Below are 24526 nucleotides of genomic sequence, written 5' to 3'. Positions count from 1 at the left end.
GAGCCATGGAGGAAGGCACTCTTAACATCGAGTTGTCTTAGGGGCCAATAAAATGATGCAGCAAGAGATAAGACAATGCGTACAGTTGAAGCTTTGACTAAGGGGTTGAAAGTTTCATGAAAATCCTAGCCATATAATTGTGTATAACCTTTGGTAACTAAGCGAGATTTGTAATGCTCGATGGTGCCATCAGAATGAAGCTTAGTGAGAAAGACCCATCGACAACCAACTACATTCTTATTGGAAGGTCGAGGTACCAATGTCCAAGTTTGGTTCTGGTGTAGAGCACATATTTACTCAATCATAGCAGCTATCCACTCGGGATGCTTGAAAGTTGTTAAATACTTTGGGTTCTTTGATGGCAAGTAGAGAATGCGGGAACTAAGATGGAGAATGTAGTTGCAGTGCATGATATGCTTTAGACATTTTTATACCTATTTTAGCCCTTTTGACCATTGGATGAATGTTAGTGTTCAAGGACGGTATTGGTAAGGGATCAGAGACTTCAAGTTGCATAGGAGTTGTAGAGGAAGTTTCAGTAGTGGAGGAAACAGTGAGAGTATTATCTGAGGAAGAGTGGCAAGTTGGTGAATCAAGAGCACAAGGAAGGCAAGTTGGCAATGTAGATGGTGGAGTAAAAGTAGATGGAGAAGGGGTATCAAAAGAATGGATAATTGGTGCAGTAGAAAGTGGTGATTCAAAAAAGGTAACAAAGTCATGAGATGGTTGAGTTCCAGTAAAAGGAGAATTTGTCTCATCAAATGTAACATGACTAGAGACATATGCACGCTGTGTATTTTGAGCAAGACAAAGAAACCCTTTGTGAAGAGAGCTGTAACCAATAAAAACACAATGTGTACTTTTCACAGCAAGTTTGTGAGAATTATAATCATGTAATTAAGGGAAACACAAGGAGCCAGAAGTACGAAACATGGAGTAAAAAGGGGTTTTATGATAGAGGAGCTCATATGGAGATCTACCATTGAGAAGAGGTGTGGTGCCCCCGACCCCCATGTAGAGAAAACACGGGAATCGAGACGCCGGGATGATGACAACACGGTCACACATCCCAATGAAGTGCCAGTGTGTGTACATGCAACGGTGTACAAATAAAAACGCAGATGTTAATCAAGTCTACTAAGTACCAGAATTTAAATACAAACTAAACATCAGTAAAGCTTTAAAAGCAGTTATACAGTCATCCAAAATAAAGTTAACACATGTCCCAAAAACACAAAAGGGTAAAATAAATAACAAGCTAGTGATCCCAGATCACTCCTCGGGTGGAGCCGTCTCCTCAGGCTCACCCTCCTCCTCCTCATCAGCATCAAAATCTGCGTTACCACAGAATGGTACCGCAGGTAAGTATAACCCAAAAAATATCCTCAGGAATAAAAATGCATTAATGCCACCAACATGTATGCATATGAAGAAATATGCATTTTCCTCAAAATATCATTTTTCCCGAAAATGATTAATTTTCCAACACACGCCAAAATCTCATTTGGCCCAAAAATAATCCGTAAAACATTTTCCCAGAAAATGAATTACACAAAATCCAACACACGCTATTTTCCCAGAAAATAGTCCACTTTTAATGTATGCACCATGATCTCCCCTATGGGTCATCCGCACACCCTGGCTTCGTAGCGATGCCCACTTTCGGTCCCAACACGTTAGTGGGAAACATCCACTACACAACGAGCGATGCCCAGTTTCGCGCCCAACGCGTACGTAGCCAAGCATCCTCTAGTCCCCGCCAGCAGAAGGACCACGGAGTCGGCACGAATCTCTCATCTGATCCCATTGTCGCCTAGCGACAATCCAGGGGACGTTACTCAATTTATTCCGCTCCCGAGTAACCAGAGGAGCTCCACCGAGATAATGCCCCATCTCGGCTTGGGATTCGTGATACACACGCACCCAACAAATCATTCACATGAAAACCCAGTTTTCATAAACACATGAACATGAATGCAATACACGATAACCCAGTTTTCCTTTACAAACATGAACATGCATGAAATAATGAAATGTACATGAACCAACCAATCCAAAATCCATCAATAACCAATAACCAATAACCAATCCAATCCAATCAAACAAACAACTCCAATCACAAATCCATCCGACCCCCGTACTCCTCGGACTCAGTCCGGCATGCCAAAAAAATACAGTGAAATGGGTTAGTGCAAAAATACATAAAATTCATGAGAATTCTTTGGAGAAATACTTACAGCGCTATATGATAATTTCTGGAGGATCACGAAGCTGAAAAAGGCAACGTCTGAGCAACACCACAGTGTAAAATACACTGTAGCCGTGGGTCACAAATACCCACTTTCCAACGGAGACAAACGAAGACCCAAAATGATAGGGTAGGGCCTAGAGAGGTCGGTGAAGCCAATGGTGGTGGTGGTTTGCTGTGGATGACGGCGCAAATGGTGGTTTAAGGCCAAAAATGTACAAATCGGAAATGGACTTGGTGGGGCTTCACCGGTGACGGATCGGAGCCGGGATTGGGTCCAATGGGTTGCCAAGAGGTCGGGGATGAAGTGGTAGGAAGATGGTGGCCAATGGTGGCGCGACGGCGGCGCGCGAAGGAGGTGAAGGCCGCGGCTTCAAGCCGTGCGTGGAGGCTAACGGCGGCGAGTTAGGGGCTGAGGTTGGTGGGGGTTGATGACAGGCAGGAGGGGAAGCTACTGGGCTGGGCGGTGTAGGTCACGGCAGCGCGGCGGCAGTGGGTTGGGGGTGGACGACAGAACGCACGGGAGAGAGGGAGAAGCAGATCGCGCGGGAAGAAGGAGAAATAAGGAGGAAGAAAAAGAAAAGAAAGAAAAGAAAAGGAGGAAAAGAAAAATAGGAGAAAAGAAATGAGGTCCAATCCTCATAACTTGGGTAACAAAAATGATCCAACGGAAATGATTTTAAAACCATAAGTTAAATAAAATAATTTAAACGTAATGGTAAAGTCAAATTGAAATAATTAAATCACACAGTAATTAATTTAAATATTAAAAGTAATTTAAATGCATAACAATAAATAAATATCAAGAAAACACATAAAAAATAATTTTCACCAAATTAAAAAATCCTAAAAATAACCCAATTAAAATCCAGTAATTTTAAAACAAGAGAATAATTTTTTGAATAACATAAAAATAATCCTTCAATAAAAATACACTAAAATACGGGGTGTTACAAGAGGAGTTGGGAGTCGATCGATGGTGAAGACTGCAGTGGAGAATGCCTCAACCCATAGAGAGGCAGGAGCATGAGAATAAAACAAAAGGGTAAGACATGTATATGTGATATGGAGATGTTTGCGTTCAGCCCTTCCATTTTGTGCAGGTGTGTATGGACAAGAAATATGTTGTTGTATGCCATGATCATCTAAGTAAGATTTGAATTGAGTATTAGTGAACTCGATTCCACCATCAGATTGAAAAGATTTAATTTTAGAAGAGAATTGATTTTCAACCAGTTTGTGAAACCAAAGGAAAATTGTGAAGAAATCAGCTTTGGTTTTGAGAGGATAAAACCATGTAAACCGAGTGTGATCATCAATGAAAATGGCATAAGAATGAAAACCATTGATGGAGATTATGGGAGATGGTCCCCAAATTTGGGTCACAGTGAATTAATTCAAGAATGTTGGGGCGGCGAGTTTCATTAGGATATAACGGAAATGTATGACTTTTTCCTTGTTGACAACTTGAACATAGACCAAGGCTTGACAAGACAGAAGTAAGAGATAAATGACTAGTTTTATTCAAAAGATTGAGTACATTGTTTGAGACATGCCCTAAACGAGCATGTCATACAGAAAAAGAGGCACTCAATTTATTGTTGGTAAGACTGGCCATAAAGGTTCGATTTCCTCGATCAAGAATGTAAAGGCCATCAACACATCTACTTGTTTCCTACTCCAGTCCCATGGCAAGATCCTTTATAACAAAACCAGAGTGAACAAATTTAATTGAGCAATGATTGTCATTAGTGAGCTTACTAATGGAAATAAGATTTTTGATGATATGTGGAACAACAAGAACATCATGGAAAGAAAGAGAAGGGGTGGGTTTAAGGGAACCAATATGTGTAATAGAAAGAGTATCGTCATTTCCAACTAGAACTTGATCATTGCTTGAGTATGAAGAAGATTGATTGAGTTGTGTGGCATCATTAGTCATATGGGAGGAGGCATCACTGTCAGTACACCAATCTGAGTTGGAAGGTTCATGTGGTGTACAATTGGAGAAGGCTTCAGCAACATTGGCTGTGTGAGATTGATGATTATATCGTTCCCAACATACTGCAACATTGTGACCAATTTTACCACATATTTGACAAGTTGGCTGATTTGAAGCAGCAGAGGATTTTGAAGTGACGGCTTTGCTATTGCAGTGTTGGCGGGCACTATTATTTTGATTTCCACGAGTGCTACCTCTTGAATGGCATCCACCATGATGACTAGTACGACCCCCTCGTTGAGCAGTAAAGGCCACAACATTTGCATTATTATCAGTAAAAGGCTTAACAAAGAAGTCGTGGCTCTCAGCTTTGGAATGATATCCTTAAAGTGAGGCAATGGTGCGTGGGACAACATAGTGGTAGAGAAAGTAGAAAATTCAGAACCTAGACCACGTAGGAACCAATGAACTTTGTCTATGTCATCAATATGACAACCCATGGTAGCAAGTTGATCACAAAGAGTCTTGAAATCTCAAGAATATTCACTTACAGTACAATTGCCTTTCTTCATCAATTAAAGATCATCCTTGAGGTGTAATTCTCTTGCTTAGGATTTGTAAGAGAAAGAGTGTTCAAGAGCAATCCATGTATCACAAGAGGTTGTTAGGCCAAGGTCTGCACTCATTGCCTCTTCATAAAAGTGAGGAATACAATAGACTAAGAGTCAGTTGGCCAATTTGCTTATAGGAGAGATAGAGGATTCGGAACAGAGACATCATCTTGGGATATGATGGGTGAGGGTGGTGAGATTGTTCCATCAATATAACCAAGTAAGTTTTGACTAATAAGTAACGAAAGAAACTGACTTTGCCAAAGTAGATAGTTGGTGTAATACCCCGTATTTTAGCGTATTTATTTATTTCATGTGGAAGATTATTTTTTTTAATTAATTTAAATATTATTGTTCTTGTTTTAAAATTTATCGAATTTTCTCGTTGGATTTATTTTATAATTCTTAAATTGTGAAATTTACTTTGATGTGCTTTGGTGATATTAATTAGTGTTTGTTTTTAAATTTGCTTTTTTGCTTTAATGAATAATTTTATTGTTGGACTTTAATTATTATTGTTTTATTTATTTATTTATTTTCCCATGCACGGCACTACCCCATGCACGTCTCTCTTGGAAATTCTCCCTCTGCTCCTCCCTAAGGTTTTTCTTTTGTTTTTCTATATTTATTTACGTTACACTTTTTGCGCACACTGCACAACCCAGCCCCTCTTGCCGTTGTATTCATCTTCCCCAAGGCTCCTCAACCCCACGTTCACCACCCTTTCATGCCCAACCATTGATTCACGCACATCGCCATGCACCACGCTTCATGTGCTTTCACCTATCCAGCCATGCATAGCACCAGGTGATAGCCACTGCCCGAGCCCCACGAGAAACCGCACAACCACCACCGAAGGGTAGTCTCACTGCCAAACTCTTCCACAACACAATCCAGCCGCTGCCACCAGCGTCCTTCCCGTAGCAGCAACCCACGGATCAGACCCAATGCTACCGTCGCGTCCCGCCCTAAGCCATCGTTCAAGCCATTGAAGAAACCTTTGTTTTTGTCCCCGAAAACAGAGCATTTTTCTCCTTTTCTATTTGCTGTTATTCAACGCAAACCAGCCGAGCATCGCCGCCACACAACGAGTATCGTTGGGCGCTGCACTCCATCCAAGTTCGTCACTCTCCTCTCGATAAGCTACCCCCGAACTCAACTCTCCTCTCCTTCCCTCTCCGTCTCTTTCTCTCTGTCTCTGTCTCTCTCTTGCTCATCTCTCTCTCTCAATCTCAGTGCTCTGCCGTTGCGTGGACCACCTTCGACCTCCGCCCAGCACTGCCGTTGCGTCTCTAGCTCTTTTCTCGATGAGTACCTTGCACCTTACCTCGCCGACTGCTGCACCGTAGACTCAATCAATGTTTTTCTCAAGAATTTACGTAAACTTAGTTTTACACACTATTTGGGTATGAAATGACAATATTACCCTTATTATTGGGTGGTTTCAATTTGGTATTATATATTATATTAAATCTGTTTTTTTTTTTTTTACATGGTCTTTGTGGCAAGTATAAGAAATTTACAGAAAATAAATAGGGTTTTCAAATCGTACGATGGTAGCATATTATTTTTACAGTAAGTGGGAAATTTTATTTTGAACATTTTAATTATAATCTCAAAAAATCACTTAAGTATTTTAACTTGTTATTAAGTAAAGTTTTATTTTTAGGGTAAACAATATGGGTGTAATATTATTTTTTACACTTTAGATATGGTTTAATCTATTTGAAAAATATAGTTTTGGTTATTTTTAAAATATTTTGGGATAATTATATTATCCAGTATTAAACTTTATATTTGGTTTTTAATAATAAATAGGTCTGACTTTTAAATGTTTTAGTCAAGGTTATTAAATCAATATTGATGATTTTAGAAAGCGATGTTTTATAATTCGAGGTTATGAGATTTTAGGTTTTGAGGAATTAAATAGGTTATTTTAGGAGTTTAGGCTTACATATTGTAATACGTGATTAATTGGAAATTTATGGAAGTTACGTGATTATTTTATAGGTGACGATTAATATTTGTTCGGCAGTTTTTGAGGAAAATTCTAAAAAGCTAAGAAGTCCGGGTAAGCGGGGTTCCTATCCTAGACTTTGCATTAAATAAAATGAACTGAGGTCCTTTTTTAAAAATGTGCATGTTTTGCTATGAAAAGAAATCTGAAAACAACCTCAGATATTTGTTCTGCATTACTCATGAGATTCTGTTTAAGAAGAAAGTATTTTCTGTCATGACTGGTGTAGACATGAGCTTATTTTTGACATTCTGTTTCTGAACTTTGAAAAAGAGAGCGAATATGAAATTTTGTGTATAAGTTATGTTTTTGTGATCTGATTATGTTCAGTACTCTGTGTTGATAAGATGTGGCACTTGAAAAACCTTTGGCATGACTTTCTGATTCTGTTCTGACTCTGATTTCGATTCTAATATGGTGATTCTGATTCTGTTTTGCTCTGATATGTGGCCTTGTCATGGGATATAATAGTGACCTCTGGCCCTATCACGGGATACAATAGTGACCTCTGGCCTTGTCACGGGATGTAATAGTGACCTCTGGCCCTATCACGGGAGATAATAGTGACATCTGGCCTACCACGGGATATAATAGTGGTTTTTTGTTCTGAGTGCAATCGCTTTGGTAACACGGTAATTTATGTTCTACTTGGCTTTCCGCAGGATGCACAACCCTACCACGGGGATCAAACATGGTCTCTATTCTGATATGATATGATAAGACGAAGATGTACAGTCATGTTGTGCCAAAGGAGTTTTTGAATATGAAAAGTTGGTTTCTGAATATGAAATATTTGAGAAGTCGCTCTGATTTTCTGATAATATGTATTTTTTTGAGATTTGCATATTGATACTGAAATGTTTTGTTTCTGCATTCTGAACTCTGTGAAAATGCTCATGTTTACACACTAGTATATGTCATCTGCTTACTGAGTTGTTGATAACTCACCATTTATCTCCAATTATTTTTCAGATGATTTTTGAATAGACCAACTAAGGATCAGGATTATGGAGTATTGGTGAGATGATTTTTTAAGCATAGTGGATTACTCATAGAAGATTTCTGAGAAGTGGCGAATTTTATTAAGAGACTTTGTAGTATTCTGATAACGTTATATTTTGGAGTCTATAAAAATATTGATGAATTGTGAGTTTTAAGTTATAGGGAGTAACTCTTCGATCCCTGTAGGACCGGAGCGTTACAGTTGGTGGAGGTGAGTTTGATAGAGATCATATGAATCATTATATTGATAGAGAGAAGAGAAGAAGAAAATGAGGTATCTGAAGCCGTGGAAGTGGATTTGAATCCTTGGGGTCTCTCGTATACAATGAAAGGATTTTATTTCCCCACACATAACATAGTGTGTGATCTTGTATTATATAAAGTAAAATGTACAATCATTACGTTAAACACAAATATTACAATACTGAAATCTATACACTATCGTGCTAACATTCCAAAACCACACCAGATCTTTATACACGGTTTACTGCTGTCATGACTTTCTGATGAGGACATCTCCTATTAATGTTTTAGTTATTTTATTAATGTTTTGTCTATTTTATTTAGGGTTTGTATTGCCCTACTATTTACAGACATTTTTCTATTTTTGTTATTTTATTAATGTGTTAGTTATTTCATTTAGGGTTTGTATTGCCCTACTACTTAAAGACATTTTAAGGAATTTTGGAAGTAGTTGATTTTGAATACAAAGCTGATGCGCTAGCCGCCCCTTCCAGTCCCGCTTGCTTTCTTCTTCTCCCTCCCTCCTCTTCTCGTTCATTTCTCTTCTCTATTTCTTATTATTCTGTTCTACTTCTTGTCTCACTTCTATCCTACATCATATTGGTATCAAGAGCCGGTTCTATTGTTTTCTCAAATAATAGATTAATCCAAACCCGTCCATCTGAGTTCCCTTCGATCCAAGCCAAAGTAAAACCCATCGAAGACCTTGTCGAAAACTGGGTTCTCTTCAGTGAATCGGCCCTCTCCGATTCTCCATCTCGTTCTCTGTGAGTGGCCGCTGTCGCTACCCCTCTCGACCCTGAGCACACCGCCGGTAAGCCTCTCGACCTCCCCGTTACCTCCGTCTCACCCCTCGGCCTCTCCCGAAATACCCAGTGCCTAGATACCCAGAGACAACAGGTGCAAAAAAAAAAAAAAAGAGAGAAAACAGTACAGACCTCGCCAAAACCACTAGACTTGAGGCAGACGACGCCGGAAACACAACATCTCAGCTCCGATTCTTCTCCCTCTACCAGACGTCTAACTCTCCCTCGGGTTCTCCTCTCTCACGACTTCCAGCGCAGAAACAACCGAATGCAAAAGAAAGAAAGAAAGAAAGGGAGTCGGAGTGGCTTCAGCTTGTCCTTCCGCTTGACTTTCAACGATTGTGCACAATTATCGAGCAGAGGGAAGTTTTACTATCTCTTTCTTTGGTTTTACACTATCGGTTTGTTTTGAAAATGTATTAATTGTTTCTCTGTGTTGCTATTACCATAGAGAAGTTAGCCAAACCCGCATTTGCTACGGCCAGATTTATTTGACACTTGGATTTTGTTTTACTTCCTATGTCTTGTGTTTCCATTCTCACTTCCATAGCCTGAAGCTTTACTCTCATTTTTGCATTGATTGTCTTTTCAAAAAAAAAAAAAATCAGCATTGCTACGTGTTTGGACTTGTTTGATTAGCATTTGACCATTGCTTTATTATTTTAAACGTCAGTATTATTTGTTTGCCGTATTTTGAATTTACTTAATCCCAAAAAAAAAAAAAAAAGACATTATTATCTGGTTCAGTTGATATTTTTCATTGCTTGCATTTATTGTTCATTAATCTCTCCATTGCACTTCATTTAGCGAGTGTTGCATTGCATGCAGTTGCGTAGTGGTCGTCTTGTCACCTCTAGTTCCAGTACTCTTACCATGGACCCTTCCCAATTTGATGCCCTCACTCGGCAATTAGCTCAACTAGCCAATAACCAGCAACATGTACAAACTCAATTAGCGGCTATCCAAACTGAGATGGCTGCTACTCGTGAGGAGAACAGGGACCTAGCTGCTAGGTTGAACAATTTTGAGGAACTCCCTCATTCGTCTGACAACTTTGAAGTGTTCCAAAATAGACGCCATCGTCGTCGACGAGGTGATCGACAACATGTCAAACATGATCGTGGGGGTAGGGATTATGATCGTGAGCAAGAACGAGACCATTACCGCCAAGGTACTCAGTCTCCTACTCGCCATGAGGAGCGTTTATTCAGAAACATTAAGCTAGAGGCCCCTACTTTTGATGGTTGCTTAGATCCTCGAGTTTTTACTCAATGGATTAGGGATATGGATCGCTTCTTTACCTGGTATAGAGTCTCTAAAGATCGAAGAGTTCAATTTGCTAGCCTGAAACTAACTGGCACTACCCAACTCTTTTGGGAAAGTGCAGAGGATCTCCTTGAGAGGCGTCATGCGCCTCCCGTTGGGAGTTGGGAAGAAATGAAGCGTCGTCTTCAAGAGAAATACCTGCCCCAATCTTACAGGGGTAATTTATTGGACCAATGGAATGCCCTTACACAGGGCAATCAGCCAGTGACCGAGTATGTCACTCAATTTGATGAATTCCGAATGAGATGTCATATTGTTGAGGATGAGGCCATGACTTTGAGTAGGTTTAGACAAGGCTTAAAAGATGACCTTAGACGCGAGCTTGTCCTTCGGGGTGTCGCTACACTTGACCATGCTTACTCTTTAGTCCGAGACTATGAGTCGGTCATGAGGACTCCGTATGGAAGGCACGATGACAACCGCCCTTCCATCACCCCAACGCCCACCCTTTCCCCTAAGTCACTCTTAGGACCTCCGCCATCTAATGTTTCCCCCTCATGGGAAAATAAGGGTAAAGGTCCTGAAATTCCAAGGACTTCCTCCCGCTTGCAGTGTTTCAAATGTAAGGGTTTTGGTCACATTTCTTCCAATTGTCCTAGTCGAACCCTAGTCATTGAGGAACTTGAGGGTATAGTTGATGAACTGTTAGAAGATCAAGTCTATGAGCCTAATCTTGAGGAGTTTGGTGATTTAGGTGATGATGAGGGTACCTTCTTAGGTTGTATCCGAACCTTTCCTGTGGATTTAAGTTCTGTACCTCATGCTCCCGACACACCCAGATTAAGTGTTGTACGTTGCACCCTTACCCAACCAAAAGGTGCTGATGATTGGCGCCGTCATGCCATCTTTCATACTTATATCAAAATCAATGATAAGGGTTGTAAAATCATTGTGGATAGTGGGAGTTGCATTAATGCGGTTTCTGTGGCTACTGTGTCCCGTCTTGGATTACAACCAGTGCCTCACCCTCAGCCGTATAGTGTTTCTTGGGTTGATACCTCTTCCATAGCTGTGAAAGAGCGTTGTCTGGTTCCTATCCAGTTCTTAGAATATAAGGATCGTATATGGTGTGACGTCATTCCTATGGATGTCGGTCATGTCATTCTTGGCAGACCTTGGTTATTCGACTTAGATGTGACTATTCATGGTCGATCCAATTCATGTTCCTTTGTGTTTAATGGAAAGAAGATTCATCTTAACCCTTTACCTCCAAAACCTGTTGGTTCACAACAAACAAAGAAAATTGTGGAACAAAAAGGGTTAAATATCATTAACTCTACGGAGTTTGAGAGTGCACTCGTGAGTGCTCCTGTTGTGTTTGCTGTAGTTGTTATGGAGGTTCCTGTGGCATCTCCAGTAGTGGTCCCTGATGAGGCCCAATCATTTTTTCAGGAGTTTCCAGATGTCTTCCCTGAAGACCTCCCTGACTACTTACCTCCTCTACGAGATATTCAACATGCCATAGATCTCGTCCCAGGAGCGTCCCTTCCCAACTTGCCTCATTATAGGATGAATCCCACTGAGCATGCTGAGCTCCAAAGACAAGTGGGTGAACTTCTTCACAAAGGCTTTATCCGTGAGAGTTTAAGTCCTTGTGCAGTTCCTGCCCTTTTGACTCCTAAGAAAGATGGTTCTTGGAGGATGTGCATTGATAGTCGTGCCATCAATAGGATCATAATGAAATATCGATTTCCCATCTCTAGGCTTAATGATATGTTGGATATGATGGTTGGTGCCACAATATTTTCGAAAATTGATTTAAAGAGTGGGTATCACCAAATTAGGATTCGCCAGGGTGATGAGTGGAAGACTGCCTTCAAGACGAAGGACGGCCTTTATGAGTGGTTGGTCATGCCTTTTGGACTAACCAATGCCCCAAGTACTTTTATGAGAGTGATGACACAAGCTCTTCGGCCTTTCATGGGTAAGTTCCTCGTCTACTTTGATGACATTCTCGTTTACAGTAGGACTAAGGAACAACATCTAGATCATCTCACACAGGTTTGTTCCACTCTTCGTGAGACAAATCTGTATGCTAATGTGAAGAAATGCTCTTTCTTCACCGATCGGGTTGTCTTCCTAGGATTCATTGTGTCTTCTACTGGAGTATCTGCTGACCCCACAAAGATTCAGGCCATTGTTGGTTGGCCTGAGCCCAAGACTATACATGATGTCAGGAGTTTTCATGGTCTGGCTACATTTTATCATCGTTTTATTAAGGGGTTTAGCACAATCATGACTCCTATCACGGAGTGCATGAAGAGGGGAGAATTTCAGTGGACATCGGAAGCAGCTAAGGCTTTTAAGTTAGTCAAGAAGCGAATGACGGAAGCTCCTGTCATGCGACTTCCTGATTTCTCTAAAGTTTTTGAGGTTGAGTGTGATGCTTCAGGGGTAGGAATAGGTGGAGTTCTTAGCCAGGAACGCCACCCTGTTGCTTATTTCAGTGAGAAGTTAAATGATGCCAAACAACGGTACTCTACCTATGATAAGGAACTGTATGCGGTTGTGCAAGCTTTGCGCTATTGGCGCCATTATTTGCTACCTCAGGAGTTTGTTCTTTATTCAGATCATGAGGCCCTCCGCTACCTCAATTCCCAGAAAAGATTGAATTCTTGGCATGGCCGTTGGGTTGAGTATTTGCAAGCTTATTCTTTTGCTTTAAAGCATAGGAAAGGTGTTGAGAACCAAGCAGCTGATGCCTTGAGCCACCGTATCTCCCTTTTGTCTATCATGAATGTCAAGATCATAGGTTTTGAAAGACTTAAGGAAGAGTATGAGTCTTGTCTTGATTTTAGGGATACTTTTTTTGCTTTGCAAAGCGGGCAGTCAGATACCACTGATGGTTTCCGTTTGGAGGATGGTTATCTTTTTAAAAACCAATAAGTTGTGTATCCCTCGGACTTCAGTTAGAGACTTTATAGTTTGGGAAGTTCATGCCAGAGGCTTGGCTGGACATTTTGGACGTGATAAGACCATAGAAGAGATTGAACGTCAATTCTATTGGCCTAGCTTGAAGAGAGATGTGGCTAAGATAGTTAGCACCTGTAACACTTGTCAATTAGCCAAACAAAAGCGACAAAATACTGGTCTCTACACACCCCTTCCTGTCCCTAGTTGTCCTTGGCAAGACGTTAGTATGGATTTTGTGTTGGGACTTCCACGCACTCTGAAGAAGTATGATTCTATTTTTGTTGTAGTGGACTGTTTCTCGAAAATGACTCACTTTATCCCTTGTAGCAAAACTTCAGATGCGTCTAAGGTCGCTAGGTTGTACTTTAACGAGATTGTCAAGTTGTATGGTCTTCCCAAAACCATTGTTTCAGATAGGGATGTTCGTTTCACAAGTCATTTTTGGAGAACCCTATGTTATATGGTTGGCACTAAATTGAAATTCTCCATTGCTTACCACCCCCAGACAGATGGTCAAACTGAAGTTGTTAACCGCAGTCTTGGCAACTTATTAAGATGTCTGGTTCAGGAGAATCTTAGGAATTGGGATTTGATCCTCCTTACAGCTCAGATTGCATATAACAGTTCGGTGAATCGGTCTATAGGTATGAGTCCCTTTGAAGTTGTTCATGGTTACAAACCTAGGAAGCCTTTAGACCTTATTCCCATGTCTCCTCATGCTCATGTATCTGTGTCAGCTGAGGCTTTTGTTCAACATCTTCATGACTTGCATATTGAGATCAATAAACAACTTGAAGCTAGTAATGCATCATATAAAATGCAAGCTGATTTGCATAAACGACATGTTGAATTTAAAGTTGGGGATTATGTTATGATTCGAATTAGACCGGAACGGCGTCCACCTGGATCCGCTTCCAAATTGCAAGCACGTAGTGCTGGTCCTTTTAAAATTTTAAAGCGTGTTGGTCCAAATGCATATATTATTGATCTTCCATCACATTTTGGTTACCACCCTACTTTCAATGTTGAGGACTTAGTTGCTTATAAAGGCCATTTCAATCCCTCCAGTGATCCTTTTCTGCCTCCATCTGTGAACCTTGATCCTGACCCTTTTGTAACTCCTAATCCATTACCATCCATCACAGCACACAAAGATAAAATTGATACTATTCTAGATGAACAGATTGTGTTGACCAATGATGGAGAGGTTCAGCGTTTCCTTATTCGTTGGGTCGGTCGACCAAACTCTGACTGTACATGGATTCCCAGAGAGACACTACAGCAGCTTGATCCAGATTTATTGGAGCTTTATCGGAGCCAGCAGGACCTTCCTTTGCCTGGGTCACCAGCCACCTGTTCTAGAGAAGTGGGTAGGGACACCAGATTCAGACCTCCACTCACACGTGTTTATGGCCGTCGGAAGAAGCATGCTCAACCACTTAGCTTATGGTTGGGTGATTGATTGCAGCCTTAGTGTGACTCATCAACTCGACAGAGTCAAGCTTTTCCACCCCGGGAGAGTTGATGAGGACATCTCCTATTAATGTTTTAGTTATTTTATTAATGTTTTGTCTATTTTTTTTAGGGTTTGTATTGCCCTACTATTTACAGACATTTCTATTTTTGTTATTTTATTAATGTGTTAGTTATTTCATTTAGGGTTTGTGTTGCCCTACTACTTAAAGACACTTTAAGGAATTTTGGAGTTAGTTGATTTTGAATGCAAAAACTGATGCGCTAGCCTCCCCCCTTCAGTCCCGATTGTTTTCTTCTTCTCCTCCCTCCTCTCTCGTTCATTTCTCTTCTCTATTTTCTTAATATTCTGCTCTACCTCTTGTCTCACTTCTACCCTACATCACTTTCCTTGTGTATGTGATTGTGCTGAGTTAGTTGACTGGAGGGCTCCAGCTGTATCCTTAACAGGTTTGAATATAGTTCATTGTTTACAATCTCACTTGGGTTTTGTATCAGATATTTTGAAAACCATTAATCGCCTTCCTCTTTTCCGGGGTAGTACAGATTTTTTACTTGCTCCTTTTGAATACTTACCGATTGGCCTGTTACTCCTCATCATCAATTGCAGTTCAAATGATCATTCAGGCTGCCAGGATTCGATTTAATGACTTGGAATCATGATTTTGCCAGGTGGAATATTTATATGCGATATTGGTATCTGTTGGAGAAGGCAATTGACATGAAGACGTGATCAGTTGGGAATTAGGCACCGAGATGAATGCACAAAAGCGCAGGGTTGGTACTAAACTACCTGTACTTAACCATCTCCTAATTCCCTGTCATTCTTTCGAGTTTCTATGATAAAATTATTGGCAGAAACCACTACTTAAACTCACATCTAGACTGCATATATGGCGAATTTCCTGTTTGTTTGTTTGTTTGTCAGCAGTTTGCTGTGCGCAGTGCAGAAATGGCTGGAGGCGCAGATCTAAAAGTCCCTTCTTTGGTGTCAAAAGCTACTAATGATCGAAACCAAGAACATGAAAGTGGCGGCAATCACACCTGGCCTGGTTCTGATGTGTTCGTGTCTCCCAAAGTGCCCAAGGCAGTGTCACCAGTTTCATCTGTAGCTGAGGGGGAGACCATTATTAGGCGGCCTCGTGGGAGGCCAGCTGGTTCTAAGAACAAGCCTAAGCCCCCCATTATTGTCACCCGAGATAGTGCCAATGCACTCCGTGCACATGCCATGGAAGTTAGCTCTGGCTGCGATGTGAGTGAAAGTTTGGCCAATTTTGCTAGGAGGAAACAACGTGGCATCTGCATACTTAGTGGCAGTGGATGTGTCACCAATGTCACACTGCGACAACCAGCCTCCTCCGGTGCAATAGTGACCCTTCACGGTCGGTTCGAGATTCTTTCATTGCTCGGATCAATCTTGCCTCCACCAGCCCCGCCGGGCATCACCGGCCTGACAATATACCTGGCTGGTGCTCAAGGGCAGGTTGTGGGCGGGGGTGTCGTTGGTGCACTCATTGCTTCTGGCCCTGTTGTGATCATGGCTGCATCATTCATCAATGCCACTTTTGATCGCCTGCCATTGGATGATGATGAAATTGCTGCAGCTATGCAAAATCAACATTATCAAAACGGCCGTAATCATCCCCTTACAGATATTTCCGACTTGTATGGAATCCCACAGAACTTGCTCACCAATGGAACCATGACCCCTGAGTTGTACTCTTGGGCACCAGGCCGAACCATGTCCAAAACCTAGACCTGTTTGCCGAAATTCAGTATGTCCTATCATGCATAAACACTAAAAAATGTTGTGAAACTGTAATGGTGAAGGTCATGTAACTCGGTAGCGTCACCAGCCAATCCATATTGCGTTGGTTGTTATACTTATACATATAACTGCAGTGCTAATTAACAACAAAAAAATAAAAAATAAAAAAATCACGAAGTTGGTGTAAATATTTTGTTGAAGGGTCTGTGCTCTGGACTTTGCCTCAGACTTCTGACTGTGTACACCGATACGACATGCAACCCCTACACTTCCCCGCACCTACAGAAGTATGGCTCTGTCTACATAGGGTCATAGATGTACTTTGTGCAACCTAGCTCCACGTGTGTTTGAGAATGCAGATCGTGAAACTGTCTATCCGATGTAACTTGGATCCTAAAATTCAAGATTAGTTACAATTCCATAAATATTTTGATTTGTCTTGTCTTCTTAAATATATTGTTCTCACAGGCAATCAACTCCCAACATCAATTTTTCAAATTTTCACAAAAATAAAGAATGAAATATTGAAGTCCAAACCAGTAACTTGGATGTTGGCAATTGAGCCAATATGACAAACAAAATAGTGAATAGGCCTTGTTCCGGTGATTATTCAAAACAGTGGGCAAAAGCTCAGACTGGGCAACAAAAGAAGTCCAATTTAGTTTTAGTTCTTCATCTATCATAAGTTCGTCAATAATCTTGTATGGACATGCCTCATATCAGACCTTTTCCATCCCTTGCAATGCCAGTCTCAGTTCATTTAACAATGAGTATATCTCAGGCGCTCTGTTATGCAGCCTGCCACCAGAGACAAACTCATGAACTTCTCCATCGACTTCAATCAAACTACATCCTGGTTCTTTCTCAATGTGCTTCTCCTTCATGGAAAGCCTTTCCTCCATTGCTTCCTCAAAATGACTGGAGGCAGCATAAACATTAGACATTAGCAAATGACCACAGCTATCATTTGGATCCAACTCAATCACATGCTTTGCTGCCCGCTTGGCCATCTCAATGTTTCCAGAATTCCTACAAGCTGAGAGCAAAGACCCCCAAATAATGGCATCTGGGTTTACTGGCATACTTCTTATTAGCTCTTCTGCCTCTTCAATGAGTCCAGCTCTGCATAATACATCAACCATGCAATTATAGTGCTTTGTTGATGGCTTGATCTTGTATGTATTTGTCATTAACGAGAAATAATAACTCGCTTTATCCACCATGCCCGAGTGATTACAAGCTGTGAGAACTCCGAGAAAAGTAACATAATCTGGTTTCAAATTCTTAGACTGAAGCTTAGAGAATAAATGAATTGCTTCTTCTTCACAACCATTCATGGCTAGGCCAAAGATCATTGAGTTCCAACATGACAATCCTCTCTTTGGGGTGGCCACAAAAGTTTGAAGAGCCTTTTCAATGCTTCCACACTTGCAATACATGTCAATTATTGCCGTAATAACAATGATATTCAACTCAAAATTGTTCTTCATAATATAATCATGAACCCACTCCCCTTGCTTAAGTGCTCCTAAACGAGCACAGGCATTTAACAAGCTCACCATTGTAAACTCGCTTGGCTCAATATTCTCCTCCTGCATTTTGGAAAAAAGCTCCAATGCCTCCATAAACATCCCATTCCTAACACAACCACTAATCATGGTGTTCCACGAAACCGTATTTCTGGATGGTATTTTATCAAATAACCTCCTGGACTCGTGAATTTCTCCGCATTTAGCAAGACCAATAATCATGGAATTCCATGCAACAACATCGGACTCAATATCTTCGTCAAACAGTCGACGTGCCTCGCTAAGAAACCCGCCGTTCGAGTACATATGTAAGATGGAGTTTCGTATAAATGGATCATTCTCAAGACCCAATTTTATAATCCTCCCATGGAGCTGAGCTCCCTCATGGGCTAGTCCAAGTTGAGTGTAAGCTTTGAAAAGAGAGGGATAGGTCAACCTTTGAGGTTCAACAGGTGAAGACATTAGCATTTCAATGAAAAGAAAGAGTGCTTTTTGTGGAGTTGAGCTTTGAGAGAACCCTCTAATGATGGTATTCCATATAAAAATGTTGGGATTTTGGATATGAGTGAAGACCAAGTATGCGTAGTTCATGTCGCCGGCGGGTGAGGCACAGAAGGTCAAGATGCGGCTAGCGGCGATGGTGTCATTTGAGAGGCCAGTTTTGATTAGGCTGGCATGAATCTTTCGAAGGTCTCTCATGGTGGTGCAATGTTTGTCAAGCATGGTGAGGTAAGGTTGGTCCGAGATGAATTTGGATATGGAGGCTGACGATGGAGTGAGGGAGCAACAACATGGTACCATTCCGTGTGGTTCCTGTTTTCTGTCGCTCCGTTTCTCTTATCTACTCCTACGGGGAATGCATAGTCAAAAGAGAGAGGCAGGGGTGGGATGAGATATGACATGTTGGGATTGATGAGAAATTTGTTTTCTCGTTGAGAAAGGATTTGAGAGCATTATTTGCATGTTTGAGTTTATTTAAAAGAACTGTTCTATTCAACAGTCTTATATTATATATTTATTAAAAAAAAAGATAAATAAAAAATAAAAACAGTTGTATGATATAAAACTGCTGAGTAGAATTTATTATGCAAAATTTGCCCGAAAATAAAACTTTTATGTGATTTGTTTGTAAAACTTTATTTTCATAAAAATTTGATGAAGATAATTAGAGGAGATTATATATTTATTAAAAAAAAGATAAATAAAAAATAAAAACAGTTGTATGAGATAGGACTGCTAAGTAGAATTTATTATGCAAAATTTGCCCGAAAAGAAAACTTTTATGTGATTTGTTTGTAAAACTTTATTTTCATAAAAATTTGATGAAGATAATTAGAGGAGCCTTTTTTAAGAGTAAAAAATGATAGAATTATTGTTCAGATCCTTGTTATAGATAGATAGACCTCACTTAGTTCTTGAAGACTGGTTTGGGGAGTGAAATGAAATGAAAATTTTGTGAATAGTAGTGAGATAATTTGATTTGAATATTTTTTAAATTTTGAAAAAATAGAGAGAAAAAGTTGAATAAAAAATATTATAAATTTAAAATATTGTAAGAATATAGTTTTATAATATTATTTTTGTTTAGGGATTTGAAAAAGTTGGAATTGCTTTTATTTTTTATTTGAAAGTTTGAAAAAACTGTAATGATTCATTTGAAAAGTTATAATGATTAGTTTAAAAATTTTGTATTTGAATTATGCTTGGGAAGAAGATAAGATGAGATGAAATCAAATCAAATGAGAATTTTGTCTCATTTTAGGCCCCAAACAAGTCTAGTAACTTCTGAGCAATTTTACATAGCTCTTTTCCTTCTTTAAATCACGAATGCCGAGGTGAGTCTATATCAAAGAGACAGATGATAAGTTACCTCCGAACTCCCCTCCTTGATAGTCTATGAATGACCATTCATTAGGCAACGTTTGGAATATGAAAGCAACTGAACTCATCTTAGTTTGAGTTCAAATTTAAGCCTAGCCCAACATCCAAACACAAAACTCTCAAATCACTAAACATCACTCAATTCAAGACCTTTTTACACATGAGACTCACAACCTCTTTCAGCTGAAGACCTTTTTATATGTGAGACCCACAACTTTTTTCAACTGAAGACCTCTTTACACGCGGGACCAACAACTTTTTTTAATTTTTCATAAGTACATCTAAACTCATCTTAACATCCAAACACATTTAAATTCATCTTATGTGGGCCCCACAAAACTCACTCTACCATCTCAAATCACTACTATTCATAAAGAACTCAACTTATTTCAACTCAACTCAACATCCAAACGCAACCTAATTGTTGAAACTGAGTAAATCTGGATTCATTATCTTTCAAATAAAAATGGATGCATGAAAACATTTATGAAAACTCATGACCCCAAAGCTAGAATGAGGGATTATTCCAGTGGAACTTCCCAGTCTACTCCAAAGTGTCTAAATTTGGAGTGATATCCCACGGGTTAAAGACAAACAATCATGGTAACGACCTCAAGATGTTGGGGTGCCCTCCTAGGGCAGGGGCTAGAGATGTTGAATGCATTCTTGAAACGGCTCAAAGATACCACATAGGATATGCCTAGGAAATCTCTCGACCCATCGTCATCATGAGGACTCTCTCTTTCGTATTAAACTCGTGGAAATGTGTCGTAGGATTGGCACGGGAACTCCTCAATCCGTCCATGATGATTGACACATGGTAAGAATTACGCACCCAAAAATCCACATCAACATCGATCCGAACCACTCAAACCCATAATATCAAAATCACAATGTAAAGATAGTCCATAAGCATAATGAAGAAGATGTATATTATTTGGATGAGAAGAAAGGGAAAAGTTACAGAATATGCAAGGCTAAATCTCACAACATACCCACAACATTGATGTTGCTCCCTCCGTTGTTCTCTTTGAAACCACTTGCTTTCTTTGAAAACTCTTACTCTAAAGAAACTCCAACGTTTACGATCTCATAAGTGATATTTTGTCCCTTGTCCAATCCCTTATTTAGGGCAGGACCATCAGCTATCCCTCTGACCTGCTTTTGACTCCAGACATGCTTGAATAAGAACCCTACAGTCTCTATCATCCCTCTGCAAGATGACAGAGAAAGATTGACAGTACAAGACATGCACGTTCCCGCGGCTTCCCTTTAGTGTAGTCCGCAATCCTTCCCCGAGTAAGGGTTTCCCATGTGGCAACGCATCCATACCTCTAGGGTTAGATGATATGACTTATAGAGTTGTAATCTTCCTTTGGCAGACTCACTGCAACTGTGACCTTTCAAGTGGAGTATGGGCCTCTATGTATGACAATGCTACCTTCTGAGCACTTCTGGCAAAATCATTTTGATTGTCAGAATTCAATTCAAGTTCAGTTATGCTAATACTCCTGGCATAATCATTCTGATTATTAGGGTATCTCATTTAAAATACTCCTGATGGAATCATTCTAATTGTTTGAGTATCTCTAACGGAATATGTTAACCAGAATCATTCTGACTGTTCCTTATTCCTGACAAAACGACTGGCAGAATCATTTTGATTGTCAGAATCCAAGTCCAAGTTCATATTAAGTAAAGAAGTCAGTTAAAATTCATGTAAAGTTAAGTTTCAGTTCAAGTTCAAGTTCAAGTTCATGTCAAGTTAAGTTTCAGAATTCAAGTCCACGTTCATGTTAAATAAAGAAGTATGTTCAAGTTCGTGTAAAGTTAAGTTTTAGTTCATGTCAAATTAAGTTTCCGAATTCAAGTTCAAGATCATGTTAAGTCAAATCTCAGATTAAGTTCATGTTAAGTCAAGTCTCAAATCAAGTTCATGTCAAATCAAGTCTTAGTTTAAGTCCAGTTCAGTTTAAACAAGTCAAGTTCAATTCACGCTTCAGTTTAAGTTATGTCAGTTATGTTATGTTGTATGTCAAGTTATGCTATGATTACTTCTGACTTTGATTATGTATTCATGTTTTTACTGCCATGCATGCATCATTAACCTGTGTGGAGGTTTTATGTTAACTTGCTGAGATTTGTAATTAAACCTCACTGTGGTAGTTTCAACTATCATTCCCCCCCCCCCCACCGAATGGTAGATCTTGTTACAGGATATGAAGGGGAACCGAGAATCGACCAACTGGAAACGATCGACTAAGCGACGGTGCGATGTCGATGATGCTATAGTAGTTAACTTAAGTTACTACTTGTACTATGGAGTTGCATCTCCAGTACTCTTTTGATAATAGCCATTTTGGACAATGTTATGATCTCAGTTGTTTAATATGTCCTTTAGTATTAAGTATATTTTAAGTATTTGGGATATTTTCAGTTTGGTGCATAGTATTGCTAAAGAAAAAAATTATCCTCTGCAAATATTGCATAATGCTATATGCATGTTAGGAACATTACAATCTTATATGTCATGAATGAGAGCAGATAACCTTGTATTGCATGTCTAGACACTTCAAATATTCGTTCGACCCCAAGCAGAATTTGGGGGCATCATAGGGTGGTATCAGAGCAATATTTCTCCGGGTTTAAATTCACATGTCCTTAGGAAATGCACCAAATATTAGGCTTGAAATCTTAGTCTTTGTTAGGCATGAATTTCCTGAAGTATGAAAAGTAGTACGAGATTATAATACGTGTACTCGTGTGTTTCAAAACGGGACACATGACTCGGGGCAGAATACCTCGGAACCCTGAGGGGGACAACAATCAAGAGAATCAAAATCCCTCGATGGATGGAGGATTAGGTTAAGCTATTTGTATGCTGACTGACGTGCTTAGACACCAGCAGCAGCAGCAAGTCCACGTATGCAGACTTGAAGTTAGGGGTTGTCTGTATGAGAAGTTTGTGATTCATCGTTACCCGAATGTTTCTGGTAATGAAGGGCCACTGAGATGCGAGAAATGGATTATGGATCTCGAGATGACATACGAGATTTGGAGATGTAGTAAAGACCAAAAGGTCATATATGCTGGATACTTATTCCAAGAAGAAGCTGGAATATGGTGAGACACACGTAGGTAGCTTATGATGGATAGACGAGTTATGTCAATCATAAGAGATAAAGTCTTGAGATTAGATTAATACCTGAACGATCATCGAGGTACCACCTAGAAGGTGGAATAATTAATTTTGATTATGAAGAAGTAAGCTAGTCCAAGACAGATGGAATACCTTGAGGAATTAGAGAAAGTGATTTCAGTTATGTATGGATAACTTTTTCTAGCTGAATTACAAGGACACTTGAAGTATATCGCTTATATTTTTCTAAGGAAAAGTTTTGGAAGATTATCCACTTGGAGTTTTAGATTAAGAGAGTATATCAGTATGACTCAACCTACTTTGCGGAAGGACTCTATTACCAATTGTTGATTAGAGTGAGAGACTTAAGGAATGGCAGAATTTTCGTGATGCAAATATCTGTGGTGAATAAATTTTTTAGAAGTAAGGAAAGTAGTGATTTCACTTAAGCAATAATTCAGTGACCTAGAAGGTTAGCCTAGAAGTCATTAAGTTTAGGCAGTAACCTTTGTGAGTGTTATATTTTTCTCTTTTATGGTGATAGTTATTTTGTGTAACCATGTGATGGTTATAGATTAGAATAGTATGGACTACGAGAGAAAGGCATTACCTCATGAAGAACGTTCCCTGCCTCTACACTCGATTACGTCGATAAACCAAAATAGCTTCAAGGCTAGGATGGCACAGGACCAAACAGAGTCCAACAGAGTAGCAAGGAAGTGTGTAGCAACCGCCAACGCTAAGGCAGCAACGTCAGGCTCATCCATGTCATCAACTCACAGTGGACATTTGCTAGTTGAGCGTCAGGAGCCAGAGAGTGAAGATGAAGAGGTCATACAGCATCCCGACCCAGGTTACCATGGCAACATGGTGTATGATTAAAAGGAAGACACATTCAGTGATGGACAGTAGGTTTGGTGAGCATCATTTTCTCCTTATCTAATTGATGGTTACTTGCATCGATTTCGGGGACGAAATCTTTTTTTTTAGGATGGGAGATTGTAACAGCTCGCTAGAAATTTAAAGGTGGAATTTCTATTAGCTTTAGGAATCTCGTGAAAACCCCATAAGTTTTCACGAATCGACCAATTGCATAGGTTTTAGTCTGTCAACATAGTCAGTGTTATCACTCACTATGGTGCCAGAAGTGCGATTCTAATTATTTGAGTTAGTTATAAGCGTCAGACTGCATTATAGTCTTTGCCATTAGACTTAATTGATTATTTAGGACTTTAGGGCGCAATAAGTCCATTTTCATATTCTTAGACGAAACGCATGTCTGAAATTATGAAATTATTTTTAGGGACACTTCGAGGTTGAATTTCGACAAACGATTTTCACTGTAGGTAAATATGAATATTTAGGATTTTACAGTGTCAAATTTATTATTCACTTTTCTGGAGTGAATAGCAACCTCAGTAAGTGCACCGAGTGCAATATTTTCAAAATCACAGTGTGGAATGTCCAAACTAAATTATAAAAGTTTTATTTTGACACTCGGCAAGATCTTAGCCACACATAGTGAATAGTGCTAGACATTTGGCACCATGAGGAATGTTTCACGGATTTGAATGAATCAATGTGTGACATCATGCCACCTAAGCATAAATCATATTCCATCCGAACAA

General features: G+C 39.8%; 3 protein-coding genes across 3 annotated transcripts; 2 read left to right on the top strand and 1 right to left on the bottom strand.

Moving 5' to 3' along the window:
* The first annotated feature begins 463 nt into the window (after positions 1-463).
* On the top strand, positions 464-13081 carry LOC118348609. Its single transcript, XM_035690655.1, has 3 exons — positions 464-706; positions 9698-9854; positions 9930-13081. Exons 1-3 carry the CDS (start codon positions 464-466, stop codon positions 13079-13081), a joined length of 3552 nt encoding a protein of 1183 aa, XP_035546548.1.
* Positions 13082-15533: 2452 nt separating this feature from the next.
* On the top strand, positions 15534-16337 carry LOC118347723 (AT-hook motif nuclear-localized protein 16-like). The gene has a single exon (XM_035687831.1). It carries the CDS (start codon positions 15534-15536, stop codon positions 16335-16337), a length of 804 nt encoding a protein of 267 aa, XP_035543724.1.
* A 536-nt stretch (positions 16338-16873) lies between these two features.
* On the bottom strand, positions 16874-18720 carry LOC118347721 (pentatricopeptide repeat-containing protein At2g42920, chloroplastic-like). Its single transcript, XM_035687829.1, has one exon. It carries the CDS (start codon positions 18677-18679, stop codon positions 17069-17071), a length of 1611 nt encoding a protein of 536 aa, XP_035543722.1. The 5' UTR covers positions 18680-18720; the 3' UTR covers positions 16874-17068.
* Between the last annotated feature and the right edge of the window lie 5806 nt (positions 18721-24526).

Source organism: Juglans regia, chromosome 1 (assembly GCF_001411555.2).
Source record: "Juglans regia cultivar Chandler chromosome 1, Walnut 2.0, whole genome shotgun sequence".
In the NCBI taxonomy this organism is placed as follows: Eukaryota; Viridiplantae; Streptophyta; class Magnoliopsida; order Fagales; family Juglandaceae; genus Juglans; species Juglans regia.
The sequence above is the reverse complement of the archived record's forward strand: the minus strand, read 5'-3'. Positions and strand labels throughout refer to the sequence as shown.

Coding starts and splice junctions, on each gene's coding strand:
- LOC118347723 (XM_035687831.1), top strand. CDS start 15,534: ATGGCTGGAGGCGCAGATCTAAAAGTCCCTTCTTTGGTGTCAAAAGCT.
- LOC118347721 (XM_035687829.1), bottom strand. CDS start 18,679: ATGGTACCATGTTGTTGCTCCCTCACTCCATCGTCAGCCTCCATATCC.
- LOC118348609 (XM_035690655.1), top strand. CDS start 464: ATGTTAGTGTTCAAGGACGGTATTGGTAAGGGATCAGAGACTTCAAGT. Junction 707..9,697: donor AAAGTGGTGATTCAAAAAAG/GTAACAAAGTCA, acceptor CATTGCATGCAG/TTGCGTAGTGGTCGTCTTGT. Junction 9,855..9,929: donor AACTGAGATGGCTGCTACTC/GTGAGGAGAACA, acceptor ACAACTTTGAAG/TGTTCCAAAATAGACGCCAT.